We start from the raw sequence: 23,599 nt of genomic DNA on the forward strand, positions 1-23,599 counted from the left end.
TTGAATACAGGATGTTTCTTGAATATCACAATGAATAGGTTTTTCTTAGGTATATTGTTGTTAATGACAAGGAATGAATAGTGACTCTTTAGATCTTGCTTTCAATATTCGGTTTGGCGAATTTCTGGTAAAAGCTAATACAGAAAAGCTCTCCTTGGAGCGTTCCGAATAAAGATAAATCTAGAAAGAACATCGGACGCACACAATTTGAGTGTTATTTTCAGTTTTAATTCCTTTACTTTCAGCTAGATACAGATTGTTTTCAACTTTTTTGTATAAATATTATTCTCTTGGTTTATTTCGCCTTTCAATAATTAGATTCATAACTGTTATTGCTTATCATACCCTTATCCTTGCGTACAGTTGTGAAATAAACGATACAGTTCATCACTAGATCTATAGTGTAACGGATTTGCATTCCTATGTGAACTCAACAATAAAATGTATATGTGTTACATGAACTCTATTAAACTCCCAATCACACTTGATACGCTTAACATGATAGTGAGACTTGTAATATTTTACTTTTTATCAAATAAAGTTATTTTAAATGTATTTGGTTTCTACTTCTTTTCTTTGAATCTGCAAACGAGGACAGGAACAGGAGAATGGTGAACTAAATAATCACTGACACTTCCCAATAATGTTCTTCGTATTTTACCAAGACCTCTTGTTCCAGTAACGATCATAGAAGCATTTTCCTCTTTAGCAACACGAAGGATTCCTTCTCCGGGTTTTGGGGCTTGTGCACTTTTTACAACTCCGTTTAGCTGAAATATGGATACGAATATCTTTTGTTATTAATAGATTTTTTTAATTTTTTTATCGTTCTTGAACTACACTGTCAGGTTGCATTTTATCAGTGATTAAATCAAATTTGCATTATAGTGTTTTTTCTGCTGTTCATGTCTCTTGTGTTCTGGTACTATTTAAAGTTTAGAATTGTTCTCCCAAAACTATTGATGTCGGTTTGAAACAACCACAATTTATATATTATGGAATTGAATTTTTTTTTAACTCTCCATGATAATGTAAATAAAAAGTATTTAAGTCATCGAAATTATATATCTGTAGATTTATAAACTTTTTAACAACCTTACTACAGATTAATATATCTTGAATTTTTTAGTGGCTTATAAGTTAATCTGCATTCCAATGTTGTCTTGAATCCATTATAAATTGTCCTGTTTATAGTACATTCGAAATAAGACCCAAATATGCACAAAAACAATTTAGTAAACAAAACCTGTTAATACTTATAGATTTGTAATAGATACATCGGGTTTACCTTCAACCTCTTCAGTAATTCTCCAAATTCTTCCAACCTACTTTGGACCTTTTTAACTTCGTGATCTAGAATAGTTTTGAACGCATCTACGTCACCTGGGTTTGGAGCTTGAAAATAAAATGACATATGTTTAAATGGTCAAAATGGTTGCCGAGATTCATCATCATGAAACATGATTAACGGTCCAAAAGGTATCGTATACAAGTAAATTAAAACGTCATCACTCTAGTTTGCAATGATATTTCATTTTGTTCCTTGTATCAAGAAGTTTATTCAACATTAGTACTGAGCTCGTTTTGAATGTTATCTAGTGTTAAATACATAAATCTTGACATGACCTATTTCTGACACGTAATTTACAGATAAAAAAAAAATGAAAAGGACATACACTAGGTTTATGAGGTGATAATCATTGTGTCACTTCATTCTTGCACGACGATATGTAGTATACAAATTGTACCAAAACAATCTTTTAGAATCATTTAAATGAACGATCTGTGAATCATATGAACAATTTCAATGCTTCTGATTTAAGATTGTAATCAATCTTTCTTATCCAGACATTACTTATTTTACCTCTTCTACATGATGTTATTTAAATGAGTTAAGTTGTGATTTGAAAATAACAAGTTCTCATCGAAGGTAATAATTATTATGATAAATATTATGTTCCTGACATCATGATGTATCTACATAAGTAGAAAAACAACCATTCCGATACATCAGTATTAGTTAGTAAGAGAAGACTGAACATGTAACCTAATACAAAACTGTCAAATGCAATTTATTAGTATAAAGGGTTGCATTTTACTTAATTAATTGTAAATTATTTATGTATTAAAAAAAAAAACATCACGCATGGTCATTGTTTCAACAAACAGCAAGGGAATACTGGGCGAATACAGACAGATTGTTGTAAATATAACAGAATTTTTTTTGCGATTGTCATATAAGTGAGAGGTTTAGCGCTTTAAAACCAGGTTCAATCCACCCTTTCTACATAAGGAAGTGCCTGTACCAAGTCAGGAATATTACAGTTGTTATTCATTTGTTTGATGTGTTTGAGCTTTCGATTTTGCCATTTGATTATGACCTATATCTAGAAATTGACTATGAAGGTCGGTTGATAACAAAAAATTACGACAAAAGAAATGATTTCAGCTTCCCAATTGTTACCTTTTCATTTCTAAACCAAGAGATACAAATTTTGGAGTTGTAATCATCACTTCATAAATATTACGGACGCCATCATCAGTTGGTTGAACGTTATGGAATATTCGTTATACAGATGATATCGGATATGTTCCTTATGTCATAATAACAATCCCCTCCCCTTTTCACGAATGTGACATACCGAATTAGAATATTCACCGGCTTTGTAACAACATGAGCAACACGACGGATGCCATATTTAGAGCAGGATCTGCTTCCCCTTCCGTAGCCCCTGAAATCAACCCTAGTTTTTGGTGGGGTCCGTGTTGTTTTGTACCCCTATTTGTGACAATTTGTTCATGCATCACTGCAATATAGTAGAAATTGATGCGACTGTCGTACAAGTGAGAGGTTTAGCGCTATAAAACCATGTACAATCCACCATTTTCTTCATGTGAAAATGCCAGTACCAAATCAGGAATATGACAGTTGTTGTCCACTCGTTTGATGTGTTTTGTCATTTGATTTTGCCATTTGATTATGGACTTTACGATTGAATTTTCCTATTTTTCTGATTTTACTTATTGCTGTGTCGATGATGTTTGTTAGGTTTTTATCATACCTTTAGATGTTTCTATGAAAGTTCGTAGCAGAAGAATGACATATTTATAAAAGCAAATCATAACAGCCTGCATCGCTATAAAATAAGGAGTTTTGTAAATGATACAACTATCCACCAAATACAAACGGACAAGAATGTCTTTCAACAATTAGAACAAATATCTTACTTTATCATTTTGAACAGATATATCATTTTGAGGAGGGTAATTACCGAAAAATACCAGTCAATAGCAGATCCGTCAGGAAAATTCATGAAAAACATAAATCAACCAATAAAAATTAAAGATACTTATACTAGGTGGAAAGTACATACAATGGTACCAGTCTGACGATGTAAGAACTTCGCTCATCTCTACACAATAAACCAATATCACGTGATCATCATGTCTGTGTACATGGCTTGCGTACCCTGCAAATGAATGTCTTAAATTTAGATAATATTCAATTAATATTAGCAATTATTAAATGATATGAACAAATAAGCCCTAATACGGATAAATCAGCATGTGCAATACTGAAAACGTTCCACTGTCGATATAAATCAATATTTAATATTGCTCTTCGATCAGGGCCAATACGAAAAAAACAGGGCCAATACAGAAAAAAGCGGGAAAAAAGCCGTTTTAGCCATAGGGCTAATACAGAACGTCCACTTCCGGTTTAAATTTTCCCACGCCATTACTTAACTTTGGAAGTATCGTTATGCATAAAAACATTTGTATAATATTTTTAAAGCTAAAATTATAAAACAAAAAGGTTAAATGATGTGCAATGTTTTGTAACGTCTTAAAGTTTTGAAACTGAAAAAACAGGGCCAATACAGAAAAAAGCGGGGGAAAAGCCGTATTTGCCCTAGGACGAAATACGGGACGTTCATTTCCGGTTTTTAATTTTCTTATAATCTTTTAATAACAGTGTTATGAACTGGCCGCTTCTGTATTGGCACTGGTATAGATTCTCGGTCAGCTGTATTGGCCCTCGACCTTAACGGGTCTCGAGGCCAATACAGCAAACCTTGGATCAAAAAAAATGTTTTTTTCTTTTAATAATTTGGCAGTAGACGAGACTACAAAAAACTAGATTTTTTTTTCTTAATATCTTTAAAAATGCCCATTTCAATTATTCGAAATTTTTACATGATCGTGAATTTAATTGTTTTCACACAGTACATTAAAAGACGAAAGTCAGTTACTGCTTTTATTTAATTATATAGGGATTTTATTCACATTTGATTGAGTCAATAATTATATGAAAACTATGAATGGTCAAGTATGACGTTACGAACATTCTTAAGACATCACGATGATATTACAAACGACATTACTGCACTCAAATTCCCAGACTATTTAAACTATCATCAATCAAAATAGTGAAAGGTAGATTATTACATACTGGTTCTTAAAATTAATATGATATTCAACCAAAATTGTTGCTACTGAAAACATTTCTATAATAGCTTTCGAAAGAGAAGATATATTAATCCGGCATTCTGGAGATGATCTTTTAAATATCGGGTTATAACAAACTTTCGAATATCGATATTTAATTAAGCATGTTAACCTATAGTTTTAGATTTACTTGGTGGCATATTTGTGCACTATACATTACTGGATTTACTTCGAACTTCATTATAACACCATGAAAACTATGAGCTTTATGTTAGTACTACTGTTTAAGACAAAGAAAGATTAGTAAGCAAATCAACATGAACGCTACTTTATAGCAACTTTAATTTATCTTATGAAAATTGAACTCAGTGCAAAAAATATCGTTTTGAAATGAGTTAATACAGAAATAAATCTATCACATACTAAAGTGACAAGATTATAAAATCAATATATGCATTTTATCGAAAACTATAAAATATGTTTGTACTCTATTTAAAACACGAGAAAAAGGTAGTCCTGCTTAAAAAAGATTGTTGTTTTATAGCAACGACCACATGACAAGGATGCAAGCAATTATGTTTCGCTGTTCGGACCTTCCGATCTTCCTGATGAGCAATAACGTTATATTAAGCTCATACAAAAACAAATTACCTGATATATGCCAAAACAATGCACGAACAATTCACAAAAACAGTTGTGACAGACAGAAACCAATAATAACTACTCACATACAGACCTATTACTCTAGTTAAACAATGACGATCAAAACATAATTATCGCTATTTTACGAAATGTTCCTATGATCCTGCTGCCTGATAATTTTCTTTTTCAGCGGAGTCGAGTGATATGAAAAATCATCGCTTGAAATTAGCGGACACGTGGCGTTGTCAATGAAATTGACATGAAATTGACAACGTCGTCATAGGAAAAATAGAGATAAACAGATTATCATTAGTCACAGTGTCTCAATAATGGAAGAACCAATATTCTTATCAACGTTGACTATAAATAGATATTTACTCTGCCTGATGACAAATGGGTGTTATGTAATATAAAAATCTATCATTTGCAGTTGGATTACACAGAGAATAAAATGATTGGATGAGGCAGATAAACAATTATTGATGACAGAAAACACGTAAGATAACAACTTGTTTTATTTATAAAGTATAACTGACAATGTCTATCAACGCGAATAAAACATTGATTAAATTAATAGAAACCGATTATTGAGAGACCGATCTGTATAGCTTTTGATAATAAACACAGTATACAGGTATTAAACAAAATGAAAACTTTGGAACGTTTAACGTTTACTGTTTTTGATTTTCAGATGTTTCGACCTGGAAAGACATCAATTTCCAAATGCGCATCTAATATATATTGTACTGTTAGTTTTGTTACAGGATTGGAACCTTTTCGTCTAGACAAGGGCTCAGTATGGATATTATGTTAATGTCAATTAATATCATAATGATTTTAAATCAAAGTAAAGAAAGGTATATTTCATAAAATTTTGATTTTATTGTTCGAATTAGGCAATTCTTTAGATCTTTTACGTCTGGTATGGTAATTCAAGAACATTCAATGATCTTTTTAATGTTTAAGATTTGATATTTTTAATAATTCAACCTCCAGCACCACAGAGACATTGTACAATGATATGCGTCTTAACTTTTGTAACTGGCAAGCATGATAACAATTATTCATTCCAGGATATTAATATAAACTATAACTATTAAAGGAAAATTTATATATTTATAATTTCTTATTATGTACTTTCAAATTATATTTCATTTGTACTGTCAATAAAATAAATCTTGTAATAAAGTCTCCCTTTAATATCAAATAGTTTGGAACACGTACGTTGTTTTGATTCCGGTTAGAGATGTAAAATGTCTCAAACGTCTAGTTTTCATCCGTCAGTTATCTGTATACATATATTGGTAGACTGGAAAATTACCATAAATGCATACAGAAGACTTCAAATGAGGCATTTTCATCTCTTTTCATGGCAATTATTTGCATTTGATAGCAACTCTAATCCGAATAAAAAACATGATTGAAGTTTCACATTTAGAAAAACCGAAATATACAGATAGATTTTTTTTGTGGTTTATTTAATTTTATTTACTTTTGAAAATACCCCTTGACAATCAATTAGACAAAATTGGTATGCTGACCAAAAAAAAGTACTTCAAATGATGCCCTAAAGCTAGTAAACTTTTGTAATAGAACTGTCATGTAAAGATCGTGTTGTTGCCCCGTGGACACATTTATTGGTTTTTAATTGATAAATTGACAGAGTGTCATCCATACCAGGTTTTTAATTGATTGAAATAATAAGGTTGCATGATTGCTAATATAATTTAGACGAAGGAGAATACTGACTACATTGGTTGGGATCTTTGCTTCGTTATGATGATCCTGGAATTTTGAATCATACACTTAAGATGTTCTCAATGAGTAATTGATGCACTTCTAATTTTAGTTTTTTACTACACGATCAAAATGTTATGCATATTCAGGCAAGTGAAATACTTTTGTTTTGCATGACTCTTATCGTGTATGTTAGTAAATAAACTCATTTCAGAAACCGGAATCAACATTTTGTTAGCCAGACGTAAATATTGCCTTAAAACGCCTCATTAATGACGCTCGAATCAATAAAGTTAAAAAAAATAAAAAAATAAGAGAGGCAATTGAACTTAATTTTCGACCAAATCTTCCTATAAAGCCTTTTAAAATGCAATATAAACTACATATTGAATGACCCTTCCAATGACTTCCCGCCTTTTAACTAATGAGACAGCACTCATTTTCTTATACTAGTATGTTAATCTTTGAGGGATTAATACTACGACAAATGTGTATAGTATAGATATGCATGCATTGTTTGAACATAGAATAGAGCCTTTTCCTTTGATAACAAATTGACTTTTCATACCCGCTGCATTATATTGTGGGTTCATTATTATTCCTGGGAAACCAATGTTCGAAGACTTCGTGGTTACATGTGAACCACGAACTTAAATGTTTAACGAAGTAAAACATTTTAATTGGCTTGTGTGCAGACTTTAGAAAAACGAAGAAATCAAATATCCACAAAAATTACATTTTTTTCTCAAACCACGAAATTGGTACTCACGAAAATAAATGAATCAACAGTATTGGTGTTTTTTAAATCTGTCTTATTGAGAAGATATTTCGTCTTGAAAGTTGAACCTTATAATAGTATCTAGAGATTTGATTAATGCAAAAATTCCAAATATGAACCTTAAACATGGAAGTTACATTTTTGTTTCTATAAAATTCAAATAAATATCCAATGTGGAACAATGGACAACATAAGCATTTTGCTAATACCGGTATGTTGTTGACTTCGTTTTTTACAAAGAAATCAATTCACAAAATATGACGATAACTATTAGTAAAGTAAAGATGTTAGTATTCGAAAGAATTGACTACTTGACACTACTATATGTTATATGAGAAAATAAATACAAATAACTTATAGTATGTTTGCTACGCCGAATGAAAATGATTGAAAAGGGCTGCATTGCAATATAGTAGTTGGGGCATATAATGTATTCGACCGCCGTGCAATATTGTACATGTACAAATGATTTGACAGATTTATAAAAATCAATCAATTACCCTTTTTACAGATTTGACGCAACCTAGACAAAAAATTATCCAAAATGTTATTTGAATATACCTTCGTTAGGAATGTCTAAACCCAAAAAACTGAAAGCCAATCAGAAAGATGCTTTATTATTTGCATAAATGAGAAACTTGATTTCAACTGGAACCTTTGAAAAATAACCAAAAACAATTTTACATGAACATTATATCAGGAAGTTCTAGCTAAAAATTCTTTATAATTTTTGATTTCATCAACTAGAAATTTAATCTTGAATGTGATATGAATATCTTTCCCATGTTCGTATGAAATAAGGAATGAAAGAGCACTTTTTTACAGTTAAAAAAAGAACTCTGCCTTTCTAAGGAACTCTTTTACTGGGGAAAATATTATGTTTCTTTAAATTACTAGTATCTATTGATCCTTAAAAGGATGTTAAGTGTGTGGTCAAAACAAGTTGACATGACAATGAAAAACATAAACATAAACATTGGAACACTTGACATTCAAATCGAAGGAACGCTTAGTTAATATAAAAAAAATAACAAGAAGACAAAGGAAATCAAAGACGAAACAAAGGAGCATGAAATTTTACACTTTTTTTGCTTCATTATTGCCAATTGTCGTTATCCTCTAAAAACATGCAGTATGACATCTCATTTGAAGCTCTTGAAGTATGAATATCTCATCCGAATCCAAACCAAGATCACAACAAATAAAGTCATTCACCATTCCTATTGAACTTGTCTTACCATCTTACGATTTGAGTGGTATATACATTCTTGAAGTGGATTTACAGACATTGAGTATCAGTTTTCATGTTTAGAAAACATATGCTAAGAAACGTTGTTCACTTACGTTTATTTCATTATAATCAGTGTTTGTTTGTCGTTTCTACTAAGGGACGATAAAGTTATATTAACCAACTCTTTAAAAAAATCAAAGTTGAGTCACATCAGATTACAAAATTATAAATTTTAAAAGTGTTGCATGGGTTTTCACGTTAATATTTTACTATCGTTTCAATAACGTAAAACGAACATAATTTTAAAATGATAGTCCGATTTTTGCATTTTTTTGGATCAAGTATTTAGCCTTAGTATACATCTTTCTTAATGACGCTGATGCTTCTGTGTTATGCATTCTTTTATAGAGATAAATACAATAATTACTAATGCTGGAAATATTAAATCAAACAAATTGAAGTTCAGTTGTTTTATATATAATGCGTTAAGTGGACACAGAATGATCATAAAGAGTGATATGTAGTACATTGTAGTATGACACAAACAAGTATTCCGCAATGTAATAGTACTGTATCAAGTTTTAATAAGCAGAATAGCTATTTTGTACGACAAGCATACACATTTTTGAGTATCTTCTATGTTATACATGCTTTTAAAGAGATAAATACAAGAATTAATATTGACGCAAATATTAAACCAAACAAATCGAACTTAGTATTTTTCATATATTGCGTTTAGTGGTTACAGATTGATCATTAAGGGTACTCTGTAGTATAAAACAAACAAGTCTTACTGCAATGTTTATATTGTATCAAGTTGTAATTAACAGTATAGCTATTATGTTCGACGGAACATAAATAATTTAAGTAACTAATGGTTAAACCTTTATATCGCATTTTCTGAAAAGCTGAATATGATGGAAGTGATTTATTGTCCTTAATTTGTGCATACTAAATATTAATACCAAAGCATGGTTTCAAGTGCTATTGTAGAGCAGTTGAACAGTTAATGGCTTTGTTTGATATGGTTTGAACGACTTGGAGACTGCAATGGGTCACGCAATGGGTCTGAGAGCGAACAACGGCTATTTACCGAGAATCATGTTTTATAAAATTGTTTTGTTATACAATCACCTAATCAATTGCCTTATATTCCATATTACATTTGATATGACTTATTGAATATCTATCGTTTGCCATACTTTGTAGCCTCTCCTTGACGTTGAGATTTCTAAGTCTTCGGTATATTCTTCCTCTTTTATTCAGGTCATCAAATATCTAACATCTGCCAAAGGCGTTTTCTTAATAAGTCAGTGATTTTTTATTCTGAACTGTTGCGAACAATGAAAGTTTTTCAGACACTGTGATGTAATATTTAAGAAGATTTCATGTGAATCATACATCAAAAACAAACTGACAATGCATTGTATATGATATTTCATTTCAGTCTGCTTTAAATGATTGCCTGGATACGTTTAACTAATGGTCATTAAGTCAGCTCTATGATATGAGGTGTAGTACAGATATGGTTTAATTTTATTTTAAAAGCTATCAAAGATTTTGATAGTATCAATTGAAAACAGTTGGTTTACTTACTCATAGTTTTGACCCTAAAAAGTTAGTGTGGGAATATTTTGAATAAAAGGGTTGTTAACATGTCCCATAGTTTCGCAGCTAAGCAGGATTTTCATCAATTGTATCATTAGTGAGGTATTTGTGAAGTCATTATAGAGGTGAATTTCTTGTTTGATTGTAGAAAAGTGCAAAAATTTTGACAGCAATTTGGAGAAGAAATAAAACACTAGTGACGCAACCCTTCGTTCACAAATATTTATAGGAATATGACACTTTGCCTGTTCGTGCCATAAATCCGCAATATCATTAACACAAAACGTTATATTTCCCTTGAATGCTATTTTTGATTTTCATTACGATGTGAAAACTAATAATTGAGTATTACTACGAATGAACAACATATGCTTATATTTTCTCTGTCGTTATTTATTTTAAAACATTTGGTGCATTGTTAACAACAAACTTTGGTTTTACTCTGATATATAGATCGTGCATCAAAAGAACGACAGCATTGAATTGGCATAGTCTTTATGTGACTGTTACCAGATAGTCTAAGAATTTGAACCTTATAAGTCTTCGAACAAATGTCATGTTTGTCCTTGATACAAACTCAATTCTTGAAGCAATATGTGTCATGTTATCAATATGATACAAACAGCCAATATTTCACAAACAAAATATCGTAATGTCCGTAAATTTATCTTGCTGTTATATATGTTGCCCTGTATTTTTATTTATTTTTCTATGAAGTATAGGATAAAGTTCATTTACCAAAAAGGTAACAAAATCAAAAAAAAATATACCCTGGCGCCCCTTTATAAGAAACAACTCTCAAGGTAAATAAGATTCTTTTTTCCTGCAAATCTAATGACAAATGTTTTACTATGTACAAGGGAGCATGTTGGCAATATAGTACCTTACATATATATTACTTCCTCTAACCTGAAAGTTCATAAATGTTTAAACTTTAAACTGACAATAAGGGCTTTCATATTTAGGTCTTTTTAGGTTTTTGTTTTGCAAGTGGTTTTTGAATTACTTGAATGTATACTATCGCTCGTTTACGGCAATCAACGTTTTGCATACCTTACAACAAGATAAATGACTCCACAGATCAAATTGATTATTTTACAAACGTTGGCGCAATTTAAGTCAGATTATGATATTGAAATTTCGAAACTGCAACATTCGAAGCAAAGACATCTTGTTATGATTTATTTCTTTCTAGATCTTCTTTCCTTCCCAATACCGATCTCTTGAATTTCAGAGATATGAATAATGTTGTTGTGTTAACGAGTTTCGGTTTCCATTTGGTAGTTACATAAATTGAAGTTTTCTAGTATTTCACTTGTTGTAGTTTTCATCTAATCTCGTAGTGCCTTTTGAGTTTTGTATTTGAACTTCACAGCGGAGAATGCGGAAAATATTATCAACTACGTCGTGCAAACGATATTCCTTAGATATTTATCATCATTCCCGATAAAAGATATAAACATAACTATGGTAGCGATCTCGTGTAATTAGACTATTTGGTCTATTTGATTTTATGTTATAGGTTTAAGAAATAAGTTAACTGCAGTTTATACCTGTAGAAGAATAATTTGTTGTATATCTAATCAGTCAACGAAATGGTTCATCTTTGTTATATTTTCAATGTTGACATTATTTCATTTTTAATGTCTGAACACGCATTGTGTATGCGTAACCAGTCTCTAGCTAATGGATTAAATTGAAGGTCAGATGTGAGTGAATTATTTATCAGCGATGTTTTTGAGCTAATTTTGACAAACATGAACTACACTGGTTGCTAAAACCTAATTGTCATTTCACTTTCATTATTGATTGCACCAAAACACAAATCAAATTTTATCCTTTTTTATATCTTGTAGCTTATGCTCCTTTTAGATTCATTCTCCTTATTTTGTTAGCTGATTGTTTAAAGAATGGTTAAACACGATAAAAATCCTTGAGAAATAATCAGTTTTGTTTGAACATACTGAAAGGTGATGTTGAATAAACTCGTCACAAACATACTAGAATATAACGCGACTTAGAATAGAATCATCGACACTACATGACCGTAATCTTTTTTTCACAAATGCTCAAGGATAAAATTATGTTGAATTCTTCAATTGCTATTTCTAATACAGGCTTTATAGAAACGATGTCCAATTATTTTCAAAACTTGAAGCTTTCAAATCAAATGAAAAAACAAATATGGTAACCGATGTGACAAATAACAGTCATAAAAGTTATTGAAAATAAGTATCACTCTGTAAACAAAAATCTTTTTACGAAGTGTTGCTCGAGGACAACGATGTTCATTTGTACAGTAATTTGTAAAAATGTAATAAATTATTTCATCATTGATACCAGGACTGAAAAAAAACTCATTTTTTATGTCGTAATTAATCTCAGAACGAAGATACTGTTCAATTGTATCGCAATTGGAGAAAATATATAAGACTTTATCGTATTTTATATCGTAGAATGTTCAGTTTAAAAGAGACAAATATCATTGGTATTTCTTATATTCTCTAAATCAAAGCTTACATTCAATCTCGTTAACGTGTTGATATACAGAGAAGAAGAACACCATATAAATGACTGTTAATAAGACAGAATAAAAATTAAATTGAACGCTTGTCAATTAACAATATATCATGTGGTTTTTGTAGTTTGCTTAATGAAAAGCAACTGCTTTCGGATTTCATTGCACTTATAATTCGCCCATTCAGAATCTAATGTATTCTGGGTAATATTTTCTTCAACGTAGCCCAAAACGTGACTGGTTTAACACATTCTAAGCAATGGGAATTCAATCAATGAAGTAACGTTATTTCATTTTAGAAACAATGAAGTTATCCATAGTCCTTACGATTTTGAAAAGGCGAATTGAGAGAATGTGTTACCTTGAATATTATTTACTTTTTTGTTATAGATAGGTCCTTAACATTAAGTCATTTTATTTCCATTACTTGATAATTTGTCTAAGCTTTTTATAGCGGATAAAACGTTGTGTGATGTTTTTATTGTTTAAGGTAGTATGGTTTATAATTCCTAAAATCAACCGTTGTTTTCTGCTATGTTAGATAAGTGTCAACCCTATATATATAATAGATGCAGCCGTATGTATTGTACATTAGTACTTGTATTTAAAGGTTGTTTCTCAAATACTGATTACATGCATTATATTAACCGCGCATGTATCAATAAAACCTGTCTTTTATTTTGCAATGTCGGCATTAGTTATAGCGTTACCAGCAATGATTGAAACCTTTATCATATGTCAATCCTTCAAAGCTCATAATTATATCATAATGATCCATAGAATAGAAGAGACTGAATGCTTTGCTATCTAATAATACAAATTGCAAATTATACGCAAGGGAAATGTCAGGTTTCGTACTTAATCAAATAGTTAAGTCAATGCCAAAAAAGCAATTTTAGGTGTTATATTGTGTTGTAAATCAATTTTATGATTTGCAATTATTAATAATGTTTAAATGTCTCAATGTTTTGCTGGCCGCTGTTTAAATTACAGTGTGTTCTATTCTACATGGCATAATTGAACGTGTGTCAATTTTATGCAATATAAAAAAAAATTGAATCCTGACATTGTTTGATTGAGTTAAGTCTGCTAATTGATATTTTATCGTATGTTTTTATATGTTGTGATGTTATGCTATTGTTTCAGAAAAAGGGAGAAGGTTTGGGCCCATTAAAACGTTTAATCCCGCTGCAAATGTTTGCACCTGTCCTAAGTCAGGAATCTGATGTACAGTAGTTGTCGTTTGTTTATGTAATATATACGTGTTTCTCGTTTCTCGTTTTGTTTATAAAGATTAGACCGTTGGTTTTCCCGTTTGAATGGTTTTACACTAGTAATTTTGGGGCCCTTTATAGCTTGTTGTTCGGTGTGAGCCAAGGCTCCGTGTTGAAGGCCGTACTTTAACCTATAATGGTTTAATTTTTAAATTGTTATTTGGATGGAGAGTTGTCTCATTGGCACTCACACCACATCTTCCTATATCTATTGGATACAATCAGAGGTTTTCCATTATTACTATAACCTTTCATAGGTCACCGAGCATTTTCCGAAGCTTCAGGTTGTGACAAAATGATACGTTGTATATGGAATGTACAGGAAAAAGCATCATTATGTGATAAGAAGCTTATCTAAATTATCGAATTGAAAAACAAAAAATAGAAGAAGTTAGCTTTTAGAAAATGCTTTCAATGAAAATTCACATTTGTTATTTGTATTCCTCAACAAATTTTACTAATTCGATAAAACAAAATTTTGTCCCTCTATATACTTTACTATAACACGTTTTATAGTAAGGTACATTGGATTAAACAAAACTGAGACAAGTGCCTGTGTGATAGACACCCATACTACTTTGATTATTTTCTCATGATGGATACAGTACCCTTAACAACAATTTATGTAGTAATTATAATCGGTTAATGGAGGAAGATCGATATATTTCTATCATTATATCTATTTTAATTTACTAATAAGTTAAAGGAGATTGTAGAATCTATACACTTTTGATAGGAAAAACGTCAGTCGTGTAAGGATCCTAATTACATATAATCTTAAATGAAAGTAGAGACATTCAAGGTCGCATTCGAAACAACCATGACAGTATCTTGCGTGTATCACAATGAAATTCTATTATGATTAGATTTGACATCCGTAGAGCAATACAGTGTAAAAACTGATATAATATACTGTATATAATAACTAATCAATTGTGTTTGAATACGGTCAACTTTCAACAAAATACAAGAATCAGCCACACCTTACGAATAGTCCCTCAACTTAGTCAACAAGTAAAAGTTTTTTTGATAGAAATCGGAAATAATGTCCTGTGGGTTCCGTATTATTCGTAGGATACCAATTTTCGTGATTTTTGTGGGTACGGAAGAACCACATATTCAAAGTATCAACGAATTGCCCAATTACTATTGGCTCTTTATGCGAAATTGGCAAATGGCCACAGTACTGTATTTCTTCCTGATTGTTATTCTTTAATTCAGGCTTACAATTTCATTGAATACGTGACTAAATATAAAACCACCGTTACAAAACTTGTTACACATTTTCTTAGGAATATGACAGTTGTTATCCATTCGTTTGATGCGTTTGAACTTTTGATTTTGCCATTTGATTTGGGACTTTCCTTTTTGAATTTTCCTCGGAGTTCAGTATTTTTGTGTTTTTACTTTTTGCTCATTGTGAAATAAATCATATGAGTAGATTTGTTATATTAATAGTTTATTTATTATTGATTTGCGCATTTTAATTTTTTTACAATTGATTCAGTTTATTTTTTGTTGCTCTCTGAAAAAGAAATGTTGTTTAATTGGGGGAAAAATATGTTAAACATTTCTAGTGCTTGGCGTATATTTTATTCCTTAAACATGCTTAATCTATTACGGCAAATGACCTTGGAATATGAGCTAACTTTCAAGCTCATCAAGGTTTCTTTGGAATAAAAGAAAAACATCCGTCTTCAATAATGTATATAATTAACTAGCACTGATTAAAATCGAACTGGTACTTTGTCGAATGCAAAATAAGAGTAATTGGTTTGTTTTGTAAAAGTTAATATTTTCCTTTTTCAGTATATTTACATACATATATAGTTGATTGAATGAATTAGGTGTTGATGAATAGTATTGCAAGATTTATGATTGTATGGCTGTTATTCTATTGCCTTTCAATTAGAAATATTTCATTCATATCTAGGAATTTTACAAAAACAAGCAAATCACGAGGTTCAAACATAGCAGGTATTGCGTCCGCGTCGACGTTTCTACTTGACTTTTAACATGCTCTGTAATCATAAACAATGTAACCAAATATCTATAAGGTCCAAATATTGGTCCAAATGTATTTGTCTCGTTAAGTCATGTGTTATTCTAATGTTTTGAAATTTTGGAACTGCGAATCCCGTTGTTAGTTTTTAGAACAGATAGTGATTGTTTTTTTAGTATTTGGATAGGATATATAAAGTACTATGATTAAGATTTTAAAAAAAATGAGTGATGTCTGCATCAGTGTCAGCAGTGAGACTTCGGCGATTTTCATTCAAGCGAGGAAATTTAGCCTTTCTCTTATCCAGTCATTTTAAATTCCATGTATATGTATTAGTTTATTGATCTTATAATTTTAATAATTATAAATATCTAGTTTACCTTATTCAAAAACTCAGAAGTGCATACCAATTTTTTTCAAGACAGCAGCATTTAAAGAAAAGAGAAGAAGGGGGTAACTATTAGTGCTATGTTCAACTTTTTCGTCTTTAATAGGTTTTCATTCAAAATACGGAATTATTAGCAAAAACTTCCGATTAATTTTTATCCATAATGCTATGCACCTTTGTAAGTTATTTGTCCTCCTCTTCTTTTGTTACTCGAGCGTCATTGTTAAGTCTTTTGTTGACAAAAGAAGGGCGAAAGATACCAGAGGACCGTCTTATTCATACGTTGAAAATAAAATGACAATGCCGTGGCTAAAAAAAAAAGACAAACAGACAAAAAATAGCACACAAGATATAACATAGAAAACTAAAAACTAAACAACACGAACCCCATCAAAAATTTAGAGTGATCCCGGGTGCGCTGGAATACTGTTGCACTCGTCGCAAATGCGCGTCTGACATACAAAATATTTAGCCTAGTATCTATACTTAAGATTTTTACTACTCCAGGTGTAGAAATTAGTGTACAAAATATAAACATTTATCTTAAAGATTGTTTAAACAATTAGAAAGTATGCATCAGTTACAGATCTTTTTTAAATGTTGATAATCAACTATTCCTGGATATTTTGTTAAGGAACAATGCAGCAGTTCCATGAATAAAACTACTTTATCTATACATCATAACTTCCAAGAAACGTCCCGCAATTCAAAATTCTTTAAAATTGTATTTTGTTTTTATTATAAAAAATTTTAACAAAAGACAGCAATAGTAGTATAAAACATTTTACACTTCGGATTCCGTGTCTTTTTACAAAATGGCTGCCTAAATTTTGATACAATAACGTTCTTGTTCATAATGCTGAAGGATAGATTTGACATATCTATGATAAATTTACGACTGCAGTTTCAATCGCATCTGATCAGTCTTATGTGATACAGCTCATAACTATAAATTATATGCAACAAAGAGGAGTGTCACTTCCGTTTTTATAGGACACCACGGATTTAAGTTTTGTTGTTCTTTGTTATAGCATTGTTCTCGCAACTCTTTGATTTTAAATAGTGCCAGAGATTATTATAGGGCCTTTTGCCTTAATTGCACTGTTATTGGGATCGACTATTTGTTTTCATTTACAACATTTTAAAGATTACATATAGACCAAGCTCAATATGTTCAAGATGTAGTGTGTCTTGGTATTTTAGAACAGCATATTACAGTTAGGTGAGATACTACACAACGATATGTATTTACCAATCTAAACACGTACTATTACAATAATTTCTAGATAATTAGATAATCGTACGAATTCATAACAACAGATGCCGTTTATCTAGTAGCAGATAAAATATGAACTTTATCAAATGTCTGCAAACAAATGAAACTAATATAATGTTCAATAGCAAACATAGAGAATAACAAATAAACTCATGCATAGTTCGTGTAACTATGTAGACTTCACAGTGAGAAAGCTTAAATATGATGATTGAGTATTATTGTTTATCTTGATATGCTTAAATACTCAATCTGTTACTATTAGATTGAACGCGTGTGTTCTTGGAAAAAAAACCAGTCCATATTGTATAAAATATTATACCATTACCAATTATTCTTTCTCCGGGCTGACAGAGCAGGCAGTGATCCCTAATTCGCTTGCTTTGCGGAGCCCTATCTGTTAATTAAAACTTGGCGAGAAGTTACCATGATAATGGTTATTGGTTATTTATAGTCAACTTCTAAATAAATAATGGTTAAAGACTTCATTCCTTCCTAATAACTTCCTTTTCACAATCTTGATTAGAATGCTTGTCTATATGGATAGTCACCCTTACATATTTTAAAAGATATAAAAGACGAATTTTTGACTGGTTTGATATATATTTATGTACAGATTTTTATCTGACTCAACAATTTTTACCATCTCAATCACTGTACATTTAAAGATTAATATACAACACCGTTTGACAAATTAATCTAAATTGAAGAGGAAAACATTGGACAACTAGCATATCAATGTTAATCTGAACTGATATGCAAAATTGTAGCTTTTAACTTTTTACATCTAATTAATCGTCTGTTTGTGCTGCTTATGCATAAGACTTATATATTTTTGTAAAAGGACTACATATACTATATTGATAATTTTATTTCTGAAGACACAAAATCAAAATCTTCAATCTGATTGATGTAAATAAAACCAGTTTCCTCATGGATAAAATTTAGCAAAAAAATCACAAAATGTCGTTATTATTTTTAATTTGGTTTGCCAGATTAAAAATTTAAATAAAACTGGCGAAAAAAATACAATATTTTGACAAAGGAAGAAAAAAAGATTTAGCATAAAAAAAAAATTACACAAAACTTCACACAAAAAATGTTTTATTTTCGAATAAAAAATATACAATTCTCCAGAAATACTAAAAATTTTTTTTAAAAGGGTTTCATTTGACAATGCACAGGGACAGCGGTGTTGTAAAAATGTGTAGTAGAAGTTCTTCATAACAATTTTTCGAACGTATTGCCCGGCATGAAAATAGGTAGCGGGACGCCTGTTTATTTCGTTATCTTGGTGCAATCAGGGGTGTACGGAATTGTACACCAGTGTTAAATTATGTACACCCCAGATTACATCAAGATAACTTACAACATTTAACTCATTATTTTTCGAAGACCAACATGCATGTTATGTTAAATATTGAAATGTAATTTAGGTTGCTTGATTTATTTAATGATAATTTGAATGCTCAACAAATATTACTCTTAAGGTTTCAGAATCATCCATTTTTCAATTATGTCTGTAATTTGATCTATTTGTTTGTCGATTGCTGAATGAGTTTTGAAAAACATGCTGTTTTCTTATTTAAGTTCAATTACATATAGTTCATTGAAAAAAAATCGGTGCTTTGGAATATCATTATAAAATATCTACTTGTCATTTTTTTTTTTTAAACATGTTAGTTTGTGATTATTTCAATTACATCAAGTAACGAATACTAGTAGTCTATGCATACTTAGGAATACTATGAATCAACCAATATGCTAGGCTCAAAAATAGTAGGCAACACTTTTGTGTATTGAACATGGTTAGTTACTTCAAAGTACTTTACTTGTGAATTAGATCTGAAATGTGTGGGCTGCAGCTGTTGAAGGAATATGTGCCTCAAGGACTTGGAGTTGGGTCTGAAACTATTTGTAAAACGAATGTATCTTGTATAAAGCGTAAGGCATAATTTATGTATCGCAACATTTTCATTTCACATCAGTTTAGACGGTTTTCCTCGTGCCCAGTATATACGAATTTCATGAATATGTATTTGTGTTGATCTAATTATTATTACAATCATAAGTTTCTAGAGTATTCCAATAGAAAAGTAGAAATATATACCAATAGAGTTGTAAATTAAACAAATAAGAAGAAACAAATGAATAAGAAATATTTTTATTTTTCAAATTGTTAAGTTATGTTTTATCCTTCATATGTGAAAATTGATGTGCAAAACATAAACACTTATCTTAAAGATTTTTTACCAAATCAGTTGTATATATTTTTTAATTGTTGATAATCATCTATTTCTGGCTGTTATATATAGAATTTATGCAGCAGCTTCATATAACAAGATATAGTTGCGTAACTAGAAAAAAAAACGTTTAACTTAGGAAATTCAGAATTCTTTTTGATTGTATTTGTTTCTTTTATATTATATTCTATTTAAAAACTAATCAGGTTTACAAATATAATGCCTACCCATGTTAAAATGAGCATAGACCATGGCATGATAGAATTATTTCGACTCTAATAGGTATATTTTAAACTTTTGTACTTCGAAGTGAACCTATAATAGACGATAGAAATGTCGCCATTTTGATTTAATGAACCAAAAACGTCACAAGTTACATTAAATTAACAGTGTATTAATAAAAAAAGAACAGAAACATATAAACTTACTTTTAGAATGTTTTTATTTAATTTCATAGCGAGCTACACCAACAAAAATGTCCATTTTGATCACTGGCGTTGTTCAGAATTCATCTGACGTTGCAATTTCAATTATGACGTCAATCACGTGCAGCCCATGTTCTATTCGAATTAGAACATGGCTTTATACCCAAAGCTAAAGAAGAACGACATATTAGAATTTATCATATGACTGCAAAAGTAGTTAAGCAATCTAGTAAGCTATGAACATATTCATATAGTTTTTCTTCTTGTCTTTAAACAAAATACCCCCTCAGTTTGGTTGCATAAACGTTTTCGTTGAGAATACAGAAAAGTTTCGATTCTGTCTACATCATATAGGCAAAATCGCTTAGAACACGGAAGATTTGGGCATATAGTGGAATCAGCGATACTTAACTACTAAAACTAATAATTGATGCTTCTCCTCTAGTCACGTGACAATCAGGCCTGAGTATCAAACGAGTACAGAGATCAAGAAAATAAGAGAATACATGTGAACTTTATGAAATTTTCTCCTTCTCACTTCCATTCTTACTGAATTCTTAAAGGAGAATGTTTTGCTTAATACATCTGTGTTTTTGCATTGTTCCAATAAACATTTTATTGTCAAATGTCAGACGTATATTGACGCACTTCGCCTCATGTGCAAGGGATCAACTGTTTGTTGACACGTGCAAAATGCTAAAGATAACATATAAGTTCAACATATATATAAATGTCAAAATAGCAATTAGTGATAAATACTTTTTCTTTGACGCCTGTAAATTTGAATATATGTAGTGAATGTTGTATCTCGTAATAACACATTTCATTCATCTAATCAATGCTTATCAATTTAAACATCTATTTAAAATAAAGAATATAAATAGTTATATAATCATACGAATTATTACACTGCATGTGCTGTTTGTCTAACAAGGGTATAAAATATGAATTATGTCAGATGTCTGTAAACATTTTAAAGATAATTATGCAACTATGATAATGTTTAGCAAGAACCGTATTACGAACAAACCCCTTGTACAATAAAACTCCACAGATAGGAAGCTTATAGATATGATAATTGAGGTACATTTAATACCATTACTTTATTTTGTTAAAAGTGAACCCTCATGGGTTAAAATACAAACATAGTATACACAGGTGACAAAAAACATACAATATATGATGAATGTGTTAACAAGTCAAGTTGATAGTATATATATTATAAGAATATGATTGACTAATGTGGACCTTATTTTGGTTATTTTGATCACTAGTCTAGTTGAAACTATTTAGCTTTGGATTAAATTGTGTGTGCCTACAAGACGGCATTGCGTAGTACTACATTACCCCAAACCTGGACATATTATTCCGTCCCCAGCCAGACCATACAATGAATGTATACTTATAAATACATTTATTTTAAGCGTCAATTTAGTTTTCGTTTATTGTATTGTTATAACTCAGGACCTCTGTGTTCACATTTTGAATTATTTCCCATTTTTTAAGTCAGTTTCTTTTATAATTGACCACTGTATTGCTCATTGATGAAGGTGGAACAGCGATCGTTTGTTACTCGTACCTAGTGTCCTAATTTAATAGTTTTGTTACTGCAAAGAAAACATTTACATTAAATAAAGGAGTAAAATTATACTTTTAAAAGCCAAGTGAACATAATTAGTGGTTTTAAATTGTGACAGAGTTTTGATTGATGATATAATCATTTCAATTCTTGACAATATCATTTGTAACATATAAAAAGATAAAAAAAAAATCACTTACATTCAATTGCAAACAGGGAATTTTCGCTTCCATCAATGCCGATAACTACAGTTTTACCGGTTTTGGTTTTATCAGAACTCTCTGCCATCGTTTTGTCTGATGAATTTTTCAATATCCTTCAAATGAAAGAACTATAAAGCACGTTGATAGTTAATCGGTTCAATAAAACAAAGTGCTGCTCTTTAAGACAATATGCCAATCGTTGTATAAAATGCAATAGATTTGTTTGCACAATTATAAATCATCCTTAGCTTTCCAATTATCGGAGATCATTGATTATAAGAACAGAGCAGTATTTAATCAAAACTCTATATTAAACGCAAGGGACGATAAATTTCTCAAGCGTAATTATTCCACAAGTACTTTACGATGTCTGTCTTTTATTATTGATTGTAGTACTTTGCTAAAGTATTAATATGAGATCAGAAGCTGCTTGTATCCGAAGCATTGAACAATTAACAGTAATGTGATCATGATCTACAAAATGTATTTTTAATCAATTTTCACACTGATAAAATGTAAACAGAGTTGGAGAGTTGTCCCATTGGCACTCGTTCCACATCTTCTTATTCTAGCAACAGTTATAACATGTAGAAGATACCTCAGCTGCAACCGATGCCACTCCTATCCCAACTTAAAAAAAAGAATCGGACAAAGCACTGGCGTATAGTAGAAAAACATGACAATACACGTAATAATACACAAAAAGTTAAAGAAAGAAATTAAGAATCACTAAGAAAACAGAGTCCGCAGATCCTACTCCACACGTCCATCACGCTACTCTTAAAATAATATGTGTATCGTTCATAGATTAGAGATGTATAACATCATTATTTTGATAAAGCATTAATCGAAAAATCTAGTTTTAAAATCATTTATCAATTTTCAATGGACACATCAATTCAACGTCATATCAAAAGAAATGGATAGAGGTGAACATTTTAAATTAGGAAGGACACAAAGTAAATTTGTTTGATGATGTGCAAACTCTGGTACATTTAAATCTATGAGGTACGGACGAATCGAGATAACACACTTAAACCGAGGAAGTCGCATGCACTACAACAGAATGTACACCGGGTGATGAGTTGACATGGAATGCATCTCCTGTTGTACATGCATCATTCGCCATGCAAATTCCCAATCAGTCAAAATGTTACAATCGGGGTTAATGAGACAATTAGCAAGATTACAGATGTCAATCTTTTCCTTATATTTAAATTCAAGGAAAATCATTGTAACATTTTCTGTA

General features: G+C 30.6%; 1 protein-coding gene across 1 annotated transcript; it reads right to left on the reverse strand.

The window, feature by feature from the left end:
• Nucleotides 1-206: 206 nt before the first annotated feature.
• LOC134701053 (universal stress protein YxiE-like) lies at nt 207-23,108 on the reverse strand. Its single transcript, XM_063562195.1, has 5 exons — nt 22,949-23,108; nt 22,348-22,463; nt 3,375-3,470; nt 1,289-1,395; nt 207-770 (listed from the first exon to the last, which is right to left on the reverse strand). Exons 2-5 carry the CDS (start codon nt 22,433-22,435, stop codon nt 564-566), a joined length of 498 nt encoding a protein of 165 aa, XP_063418265.1. The 5' UTR covers nt 22,436-22,463; nt 22,949-23,108; the 3' UTR covers nt 207-563.
• Between the last annotated feature and the right edge of the window lie 491 nt (nt 23,109-23,599).

Source organism: Mytilus trossulus, unplaced genomic scaffold (genome assembly GCF_036588685.1).
Source record: "Mytilus trossulus isolate FHL-02 unplaced genomic scaffold, PNRI_Mtr1.1.1.hap1 h1tg000211l__unscaffolded, whole genome shotgun sequence".
NCBI classification, from domain to species: Eukaryota; Metazoa; Mollusca; class Bivalvia; order Mytilida; family Mytilidae; genus Mytilus; species Mytilus trossulus.